We start from the raw sequence: 11,524 nt of genomic DNA, 5'->3' as shown, positions 1-11,524 counted from the left end.
GTGTTGATCAATACACAAAGGAATAGACAGAGATTTATTATTTCAAAGAAAATAAAATTAATTTCACTTTGACAATTATTTTTCTGGGAAGCAGAGACTTCACTCTCCTGAAGTTTCCCCCTAAGCCACCATAATTTCAAACGGTCTTGGTGACAGCGCAGGCAGTCACTCCAGCTTACGTGGGGACTGGGGAGTGGGAGCGAGAAAAGTGCTATAAATCTAACTCAGCAAAGCTCACCCAACAGTATTTTAAAAACCTGCTCTCCAATATGCTCCCTCCCGACAAGTTAAAAAACAACAACAAAAAAGAAAGGGGGGTGAGTAGAAAATACCAAGGGTTTTTGGCTGAGGGGAACTCACTTCTCAAGAGGTGATGGTGATGTGCTGCCAGTCCCTGGAAGTGCGTGAACAAGCACCGGAGGTTTCGGGGGCTGAGGGAAGACAAGGGGATAGTGATCAGATCAGTTTCAGGTGGCTGGAGCTAGGTGGGGCCGGGACGAGGCGGACGTGGAGGGGGGCGGGGTGTCCGACACAAACACAAACACAAACACGTTTCGCGTCCCCAGGGAGGGCGGACCGACGCCACCTCATCATTCCCCGCCCCTGGAGCCCGCGGTCCTCCTCGGACCTAGGGCCCGTGGTCCCTGCGAAGCAACCCGGCCCCAGGGGAGCCGTAGGGGCCGCAGAGGCCCTGCTCGCTGTAACGACTGCGGAGAAGCTACGAACCTCCCCACGAGTCGGTGAGAGAAACGGTGGAGGCCGCAGGGAGGAAGGTGAGGGAGTGAAACGCTCCTCCCCAACCCGTCTCGAACGCGCAGGAAGCGGTCTACCACCCCCAACTCTGTCCCGTAGGCAATCGCCGCTCCCACCTTCCGCCGCCGCCTCGAGGGAAGTCGGAACGACGGGGGTCACGGCGGGGGTCAGAGGGTAAAGGTCTTGCTCCCAGCAGCCTCCGCGGTGGATACGTCGCCATCTTGGATCCGCGGGACAAGAAAATTCATGCGGTGAGTTTTTGGCAAATTTTCGGAAGTCTGGCAGTGGGGCGCGCGGCGGGGGCGGCGGATTCGGGGCCCCCGCAAGGCGGGGGAATGCCTCGGGGCCGGGCCGGTCGCGCCCGGGGTCCGCGGGCAGCGTCCCGGCCCGCCGCTTCCCGTTGCTTTTGTCTCAGCTCCAATCGAGAGAGGGAGAGCGGAGCGGGCGGGGAGGGGGGGTGGTGGCGGTGGAGGGAGGGAGGGGGTGTGTATGGGGAGGGTGGTGGACGGGACGTAAAGCGTCGCTGTAGTCGGGTCGCTGCAGCGGCAGTTCTGGATCCTAGGCCGGGTCCCTTCAGCTGGCGCTGGGGTTTCCCCCAGACTCCTCTCCCCCGGGCTCCCTCCAGCGCGGAGGAGCCTTCGCCGCGCTGCTTCCTGGGGAAGAAGAGAAGGCGGCAGCGGCGGTGGCCAAGGACCCCGGGCCCGCTTTAGACGGCGCTGCCGCCTTCCTGGCAGCTGCCGCGGTCTCTGGCCCTTCACATTCTCTCAATACACGCACATCATCTGCAACTTATGTGTGTTTCTGTGTATGTACACGTAAAAGGTGGGGGACACTGGAGTGGCTAACGGGCCTCAGGAGCTGCCAGGCCCTTGGGTACAGAAGGCTATGGGTGGTGGAAGAGAAAGAGTGCAACTGGGTTGCTTCCTCTGCTTCCGTACCCGGAGGATGAAGCTTCCGTGGTCTGGTAGAGACTTAGTCCGGAGAATCCTGGGGCGGCGGAGGAACCCGAGGCGCCTCTGTCTGTGAAGTTGCTAGCCCTAGGTTTCTACTTCCGCCGGGGCCTCTCCACCTTTTGCTGTCTTGGGTCTAACTTAAAAGTTTCGCGGAACAAGTGACTGGGGTTGAAAGAGGCGCTCCTAGTTCTTAGTTTAGGCTCTGTGGTCCGTCTAGGAGAGACAGCCTCTAACTCTTGGTAACTATGGGCCTTGGCGAATACGAGTTTTTTCCTTTTATGAGAACATTTCCAAGGTCTTAGAATTTGCGTTTATTCCAGGCACTGTGGGTATATTACAACTACAAAAGTCTTACATACGGGTACCAACCTCTTGGAAGGAACCTAAACATCAGCTTCCTTCGAATCCTAAGAGATGCCTTCACTTTTCAACATCCAGAAGACCGAATGCAACACATTTTGTTTCAAAACTCTTGGTCAAAGAATCCTACTCCTTTCTTAATCTTCTGGACGGTTTCTAATAATTAAATACAGTGATATCAACCCTTAGATTCTTGGCGAAATGGTAGGAAGTACCTAGTTAGAATCTGTTCACGAGGGAGGCCATGCTTGAATTTAGAGTTCAAAGTTAAACAGATTTTCTGTCATGCTTGATTTTAGGAATTTCTAGACCTCTAGAATCATAAGTACAGCGTTATTTGCCTCTTAAAACAACATAAGTGGAAGTAATAAAGTAGGGGGGCGGGGCTTAGAAATTTGAAAATATCTCTTTACATACCGGGTTTATGTTGTTGTTTGGGAATACTTGGTATATTTGACAAGTTATTTCCCAAACGCCAGTGAAGACATCTCTTTTGCAATTTTGGAAGATAACTTTATCCCAGATTTAAAGGGTTGCTTAAGAATCACAGTGGACTGAAATGGCTAAATGGCTACATTCAGGTGGTTTGATGTGTACATTCAGATCTCTTTTCATTGAAATACTTCTTAATGGACCAAGATCTTTAGTTAACTTTGTATGTTGAACTCCGCTTCAGTTTGTAGTTCTCGTGTAATATTAAATCTAAAGGAAAAATACAAAGTGCATGTAAAAAAAAAAAGACAGAACTTCTCCACTTCTTTCTTGACTTTGTAAGATCCTCATTTAATTTTAAAAAGGTTCTTTACTCTCATTTTTTTTTTCCTGAGGGCTTGAATTGCATGACTTCTGTGATTACTTTGTATTGTATTTTAGATAGGAATTGAGAAACTTTCACATTTTTTGGCATTCTAATTAATGTAAGCATCATTTGTTGGCAGAACCCTTTTGTTCTAAGTATACTGTATAGCGATATCTGTAGCCTAATCTGATACTCTTGGGGAATTAGAATTGCCTGTACATTTAACCAAGCAAGAAATACAACCTTTTAAAGATTTTTAGTTTCTACAATACTTTAGTTTTAAAGTAAATTTATATGGCAGAAAAATGAGGACAAAATGCATGAGTGATTTATATTCCCTTTCATTTTGAAGTACTACTTGATCTTAGAAGATAAACCTCAGAATGATATTCCTCCCCAAGAGAATTAGTTACCTGTGTTTTTACTTAATAACCTTGAATATTTAATTTACTTTTTGATTTTTCATAGGTACTTCACAGTTAGTTATAATCTGAAAATTCTCTTTGTTCAAAAGTAAATAAATACTTAGATTTATGAGTAGATTTCATTAGAAGTGCTTCTAACCCAGTTGTTTTGGTTCTTATCTCTTCAGCAGATACTGGTATTAAAAGTATTTGTATTTTGAAAGACCTTTACAGAATTTTTTGCAACCCGTGGGAAGTTAGAGTTTTACCCTTTTTACTCACAAATATGCTTCATAAGATTTTCTAATAATACAGAAAAATAAAGAAAAGGTATGCTTCACACCTAAATATGAAATAATGACTAGACATTATTAGATTGGTAAAAATAAGGTAACTATTCTTTGCTCTTTAAAAAGCAGTGTTAAACAGTATTTTTTAATTGTGAACATTTTTAACTGTAGGAAGTTCATTTGTGATGATTACATATTTAAAGGCAAACTTTCCATGTGCTTGCTTAATAGGCATTTGAGGACAATTTATGCAAACAGTGATACAATCTTCAGAAAAGATACTACTAAATAAGATTTTGTTACCTAGACTTCTAGTGGATTTCGTAGCACAAAGAAGCAAAAGAAACCAAGGTACCAGGTAGGGCAGTTTTAGAGGCAGAGTTAATCTGAGTTGCACTGTAATGTTTGAATAGAATTACATGCAATATTGGTATCACAATATTGATATCAAAGGATCTAGTGCTGTGACAGGAATCATTCTGGTTGATGATGCATGTGATTGTTCTTCCTTACTATGATGATTTCTACCCATAATACTTAGAGGAGTTGAATTTCATTGTGACTTTTACTAGGTATTTTTGGAAAGATCTATACTAAAATTGGTGTCTGTTGTAGAACGTCTACCTTTGAAAACAAATAGAATGAACACTAGGGTTTTAAGGTTTTAAAATTATTTTGTAATTTTTAACTTGGTTTTGTGCGTTGAACTTTTCCTTCTTCAACTTAAATACTATATATATATATATTTTTCTTGTTGCTTTAGTTTTTCTGTTTGACATCCTTTTTTAAACTCTTAAAACTCCTTTCATGACAAGTCATGCTGATATGGCTTGTTTATTTATTTACTTTGTCTATACTATTAGAAATGACTTGGAAAAAAGAATTCCTAGTATTTTTTTTCTGACATCTTGTTCTCTGAAATACAGATGATAATCTCTTGGTATTATCACTTGGGGATATGCTACATTATGCATTAATAAAATGGTTTACAATGTTTATTTTTTGGTAAGGCCACATAGCTTATATAATCATGAAATGCAAAATGAATTACCTAAGAGGAAAAAAACATAATTTTCCTTTTCTGGACACACTTTAATATTTTGTATATGATTACACCAGGGACCTAAGTCTGTTTAGATATAGCTAGATATTTTGGACATATCTGCCACTTACCCTGAAAGTTTTCCCTTTTTGCTTTCATGCATATGTTTTTATGTGGGGCTTGGAGGGGATGGTGGTGGTATTTTTAGTATCACTTCTCTGTTGTTTGACAAATTTCTTATCGTTCAGAACTACTCTGGTGTCACTTTCTTAAAGAAACCTTTCCTGATTTCCCAAATCCTTCTGCTGTACTGCTTTTTATTCTTCAAATTTCTATTATTGAATGTGTCACATGGTATTGTAATTTACTGTCCATCCCCACCGTCCCCCTTAACCTCCACTGGATTGTAAGCACCTGAGAGGTAGGGCTTTGTCATTTATATTTACATTTCTGGTACCTTCTAAGTGCATAATACATAGTAGGTTATCAATAAATATGCAGTCAACTGAACTGGTGCCAAATTGTCATTTGACAGTGCAGTCACGTGTTGTTGCCCAGTCCACGGGTGGGAAACAACAGATTGGAGAAGGGTATGGGTAGAAGGGCATCCTTAACTTCCTTGAATCGTTTTTTACAGTTCTGCTTCTTAATTACCTATGGGAAACTAGATAACCAGCTTCTTAGAAAAATGTGTGTGGAGTGAGTACAGGACTGAGGGAAGGATGTAAGTAACAAAGTGTTTCTGGCAGTGTTAAGGTCTGTATTTCTTGCTGTATTTTGTATGGCTAAGGTCATTGGTTGAAGGAGATACTTTGTGTTTACCCCATAATATATTTACAGTTGCTTAAAGTGAGCTTCTATTAGATTTGGGCTTTTTGACGTTAGATTCTATGTCCTCCTCCTTAGCCCCCACCTTTTTACTCTCAGTGCCTGACCTAGTGCCTAGTACAAAGTAGGAGTTCTCTAGGTTTTGAATACCATTCTCCTTGTGAAAACTGGATGAGATGATTTAATGTATTTTTATTGGCTGTCCAAATTTCCAAAAGCTCTAAAAACTGACTTTTTAAAAAAGCAAGTGTGAAGGCAAATTCCAACTGAAATTGGTAGCCTACTCATGGTCTATCTGTGTTAACCTGATTTTCTGTTTTGATGCAGAAATATTAATATATTTGATGGCAAGTGCTGTCTAGGCCACCCTGGGAGGTGTTAGGTCATACGTAATATATATGCTATCTTAACTTTCTAAAATCTGACAAATTCCAATTCTGAGAAATACGTGGCCTTTAAGGGCTTGAATAAGAGATTGTGCACCAGTTTTGTGTCCCTTTTTTAAACTATAGAAATCAAAACAGTAAATGACTTAAAGAATTGCATTTAGTGGAGATGCTAACTTTTTTTTAATGAATTTATTTATTTATTTATTTATGGCTGCGTTGGGTCTTCCTTGCTGCTCTATTTGCAGTGGTGTGTGTGTGGGGGGGCTACTCTTGGTTGCAGTGCTCCAGCTTCTCTTTGTTCTCTTTGCCTTTGCTTCTCTTTGTTGTGGAGCATGGGCTCTAGGTGTGTGGGCTTCAGTAGTTGTGGCTCGCGGGCTGTAGAGCGCAGGCTCAGTAGCTGTGGCACAAGGGCTTAGTTGCTCCGTGGCACGTGGGATCTTCCTGGACCAGGGATCAAACCCTTGTTTCCTGCATTGGCAGGCGGATTCTTAACCACTGAGCCACCAGGGAAGTCCCAAGATGCTAAACATTTGACTTGAGATCTTAGAAATGTCTCATTTGCCTACGTATTTTTCATTGACTATTTTTTCTTTTTTTTTCATTGACTTTAATGACTAAAAGCTACTGAAGATACAGAGAGTATATTATTTTAAAAGAGAGTTTGTTCTAGTACTGGGAACATCAGTTTTTTCTCTGCTTTTAGTGAATTGAAAGGTCTCTCCTTATATGAAAGTAGATGAGAATGCACATACAGTACATATTTACTTTGCCAAGGAATGATAAAATAAGCAAGAGGGAGTTTTGTGTTCTGGCACTTTAGGTAACAATGAGTACACTTGGATTTTTTCAAACCTATTGATGTACCATTTTTCCATTTATATATTTGGATGCTGAAACATTACTCCATCTTGTATCAGCATCTGGACAAAATGTAATGACAGATTATGTAATACAGTGTGTTTCCGAGAGGAACATTTGGTTTTGTGTCATATCTGGCAGGAATGTGTTTTTGTGTTACTTTTTACATTGTAAATTACGATGCTTATTTTTTTTTTTTTTTTTTTTTGCGGTAAGCGGGCCTCTCACTGTTACAGCCTCTCCCAAACCCGCGTCCCCTACATCGGCAGGCAGACTCTCAACCACTGCGCCACCAGAGAAGCCCTGTGGTTGTCATTTTGATGTTAAGTTTTAAAATAAGGTTAAGTTTTAACATTAACATAAAGATAGAACAATCAAACTGTTTTGATTAGTATGAAAATTAGTAAATGGGAATTTTGAAGGCCATTTTATCCTTGGATTGGACTCATCATCTAGTGTCTTTCTCACTTAATTTAATGCTACTCTATAGGGAAAATCCTGATTTATCACATTAAGTAGATGTAAGTAGAAGGTTTGTTTTTTGTTTTTAATTGATCATTCTGAAGATTCAGGATCATTTAATTGAATATGGAAATTTGAAAGAGAAGTATTAGGAAATTTGTGTTTCAAGTTTGACTTTCTGGGAGAATGCAACAGCTGCTCACATATTTTAAAATGATAAACATATTCATCAAGAAACACCAAAACATTTAGTAATAATCCTGTGTTATAGTGAGAGTAAGTAATAATATTATATTACAGGTACTACATTTTACACATTTACTTATTGCACAATTATACTTTGAAGTCATGTGCTAACTTTTTCTTGATTTAGTAGTACATGGAATAGTGCTTTAGGGGTGTCGTTTTTATAATTTTATGTGAGTGAGTATGTCTGGCTTTAGATTAGAAAAAATTCAGAGCTATAGAAACTTTCTAATCTATGCACACTTAAGAGAAATTGTACATATATTCATAGACATGTCAGGCCAAACTTTGAGGTCTGTAGCAAAACTATTTAACCTGATGGAAGAGATAGCAGTCTCCAAATTTTAAATTTGATATATGATGCACTTTTGTGTTACGTATGATTGTGAATTACACATCTAAAATAGATATGTATGTATAAAACAATTATATATAGTCCAGTGCTTCAGGGAATTTGACCTCTGACTGCTATTAAGATGTTTCAGAGCATAGTTTGAAAGTGAAGACTTTTTCTTCTCTCTGCAGATGGAAAGTTCATAGAACTTGCTTGTTTTTGAGTAGACACTTTCAACTAAATCCTTTAATTTGAGTGTTTATTTTCTTCTAGACATTGCTGTAAGTGCTGGGTATATATGATGGTGAACAAGACAAGTTTCCGCCTTCATGGAGCTAACGTGTTAGAGGGGGAGACAGATAATAAACAAGTAAACACAATTTCAGAGGGTGGCAACTGTGATGAAGAAAAGGGGGATACGGGTACAGTAATTGGTTAGGGATGGAAGGAGGAGACTAAGTAGGATGATGAGGGCAAGACCTCTCTGGAGGTGGCTTTTGAGCAGAAACTGAGAAAGGAGAAAGCCATGCAAAAATCTGGGTCAGTGTGTTTCCAGGCAGAAAGAATAGAAGACCCTGAGATGGAGTCAAGTTTTTCATGTTTGATGAAAACAGGAATTTCATCAGTAGTTACTTAGTGCTTTCTGCATAAATAGGGGTAAACTCTAAAGGGAAAAAGAAAAAGATGATTAAGATGTAAATCTTTGTCTTTCAACTGCTGAAAATGTTGTGATGGACCCAGTAATTTATAATACATTTTATGAAGAGTTATAGGGAGGAAGAATTATTTTTCATTTAAGAGGCCATGATGTTTTCTGGATCAGGTGTGGGGGGGTATCTCTGTATTAGTGGAAATTATAAAAGAGAGTAAACTTAAAACTTTCTTTGTGTTTGCATAGAATTATCAAAACCTCTAAAAGATTTTGTTTTTGCAATATTTTAGATAGATTTTTCTAAGAAGTTAATCAGTAATGATTTTCATGTTTACTTAGATTTCCTGGTACAGTCCAATAAATATTAGTATGTGCCATACACTGTTAGAGATGCAGTGAATAATTCTTGAAGTTCACTTTTTGTGGCGCATGTTATGGGTACATGCTAGAGTAGAACAACCTTGTTTGAGGGAGTTAAAGAGTTGGTTTCTGCTCAGTGATGTTTGAACTGGGTTCTGAAGGGTGATTTGGAGTTCACTTAGGTAGGGGAGGATGCAGAATCAGCATTGCAAATACAAAAAGTCTGGAAGACTAGGCTGGATTTAGAGAATGGCACAGTAATCTATCGTTCTTGATGCAGTTCTGCGATCTCATGAGAAGTTGACTGAGGGAATGAATTTGCCATAGTGTGAGAGACTTTTTTACATGATGAGGAATAAATAACCAATTTCTTTTTGACAATGCGAGTGAAAATCAGATTTGTGCTTCAGGAGGAAATTTTAGATTCCACAGACGATTTATAATTAAATTTACAAGCTTGATGCTTTAGTGTATTTCTAAAGTTTTTGAAGGATTTTTTTCTCTCTGTTAGAGAAATTATAGAGTTATTCTGTATTCATATTGGCAGGATTTTTAATTATTAAGAACTTTGAAATTCTGTAGTTTATCTTCCAGAGAACTTGTTATACATATAAACCAATGTCCATAATGAAAAGTTTTATATTAATGGATGGAATTTGTTATGTAAGTTTTAGGGCAGGCAGAGTTTGAATGTTGTTATTTGACATTATTTACAGGCATGAGATTTAACATTACTTCAGTAAATTAGAGTAATACCAAAAAAATCTAAATTAGCAATATAATCATTCATAGGAGCTTATACCTATAATATATTGCTAGCAGTGCATATTTTACAATGCTGAAGTGTGTGTGTTCTTCAAAATACTGTACATAACAGCTGTGCATTTATTTTAGGTTGCTAGCATTATTTATTATGACATTGAAAAAAAAAGAGCCCAAATGAATGTTTTTAAATAAAAAGAATTGATTCCCTAAGAATGCAGTTTGAGCAAATTACTACTTTGATAGTATGCATTATATACCACTTTTTCATAGCAAAAGTTAATGATTCTACATGATGACTTGGAGCTGCCCAAGTTGCCTAATTGTTTAGTTCATTTTTGACTAAATAAAATGGAGCTCATTATAACTATTTCCTATTAAAGGGAGTTATATTTTGCTGGAATTTTACATGATTTTGTTAAAGTCTCTGGTACTAACCAGCCTGAGTTGGAATCACCAATTATGCTTTTAATTAGCCGTGTAACTTAATCCTCTCTAAACTTCAGTTTTCTCACTCGAAAAATGTGGATAGGTAACTGTGTTTACCTCATAAGGTTGATATTAGGAATAAAGACTCTTGTGGGTGTTTTTGTTTGTTTTTTGCTTTTGTTTTTGGAGTGGGACTTGCCACTTAAATATGAGCTTCTGAGGCAAATGAGAATTAGCCACAATTTGTTTCATAGAGTACACCATGCTTTTTTTGTATCAAATTTATAAATGTAAACAAGAAGAGTGCAATTTTGTTCTTACAGTCTAGACATGTTTTTCCTACGAGGAATTTTGTTTAGACGGTGTTAAGTATTATGTGTAATATTTTGGGTAACATAGATACATTTTTTTTTAACATTTTTATTTCAGGAAGGAGCTTTTTTTTTAAGTGTTTTCAGCCATTCTCTAATGTGGTTTAATTAATTTATTTATTTTTGCTGTGTTGGGTCTTCATTTCTGTGCGAGGGCTTTCTCCAGCTGTGGCAAGCAGGGGCCACTCTTCATCGCGGTGCACGGGCCTCTTACTATCGCGGCCTGTCTTGTTGCGGAGCGCAGGCTCAGCAGTTGTGGCTCAACGGGCCCAGTTGCTCCACGGCATGTGGGATCCTCCCAGACCAGGGCTCAAACCCATGTCCCCTGCATTAGCAGGCAGATTCTCAACCACTGCGCCACCAGGGAAGCCCAGCATAGATACATTTTAGCATTGCTCTATCTGAAGCATTTGGCATGGTGCATGGCACCTAATAGGCATTTAATAATTCCTTTGTTAAATGGGATAAATCTAATGGGAGAGCGTTGACTTAGGACTCGGACTGTGTCTACCACTTACAGCCTGAGTTAGGTTATCTATAGCAAGTTACTTCTCTATGCCTTAGTTTCCATTTCCTTAAAATTAATAAAATATCTTCTCTTAGGCTTATTTAGAGGATCAAATACAGTGCAAAACACCTGACAATAGGTTCTTAGCAATGTTGGTTCCTCTTTTCCTTTATACAGAGTAAATATTTCAGAATTCTGGAGGAAGTTCAGAGGAAATATTTAATATAGCACCTATAATTTACTTTTTGGAAGTTGAGAAAGGTCACTTATTTACCTTTGAGCGTGTGCTCATCTTTAATGGAGGGATAATATATTATTTTGGAAGACTACCACACTTGGATTCAGAAGATGGGTTCTAGTCTGGGCTCCATGAATTTATTAGCTGTGTGGCTGGGCAGATTAGTATTGGAGAACCTCAGCTTTTTAGTCATTTATACCTCCTAATGTTGCTGATGAGAACTGAGGTATTGAAAGCAAAATTGTTTGGCTAACTGTAAAGCATGTGAAATTACAGTAATGAGTCCTGATTATTAGTGGTTGTAATGAAACTAGTAGTTTCTTAAGTTGTGTGGTTCATTTATTCATTCACTCATTCAATTTACCTTGTGGTACTGCTGCATTCATGTGGTTTGCCCTTCATTTTTATTTAATTAAATACTTGGCTATTGGAGTGGGGAGCGTGGAAGAGTGCGGGGAAAAAATGATTCTGCTATGTCTCAGAGTA

General features: G+C 39.0%; 1 protein-coding gene across 4 annotated transcripts in view; it reads left to right on the top strand.

Annotated features, from left to right (window-relative positions):
* Positions 1–956: 956 nt before the first annotated feature.
* CNOT2 (CCR4-NOT transcription complex subunit 2) overlaps positions 957–11,524 on the top strand; it is a 111,617-nt gene continuing 101,049 nt past the window's right edge. For 2 of the 4 annotated variants that reach the window (XM_065888308.1, XM_065888306.1), the window contains exon 1: positions 957–1,004. Coding sequence is in view for 1 of the 4 variants with exons in the window: in XM_065888305.1 (XP_065744377.1) it covers positions 1,000–1,004 (5 nt within the window). In the remaining 3 variants the exon portion in view is untranslated. The remainder of the gene's footprint in view (positions 1,005–11,524) is intronic. The other 2 variants (XM_065888307.1, XM_065888305.1) reach the window with 1 other exon arrangement.

This window comes from Phocoena phocoena, chromosome 11, assembly GCF_963924675.1.
Source record: "Phocoena phocoena chromosome 11, mPhoPho1.1, whole genome shotgun sequence".
NCBI lineage: Eukaryota > Metazoa > Chordata > Mammalia > Artiodactyla > Phocoenidae > Phocoena > Phocoena phocoena.
This window is presented reverse-complemented; position numbering and strand designations above follow the sequence as displayed.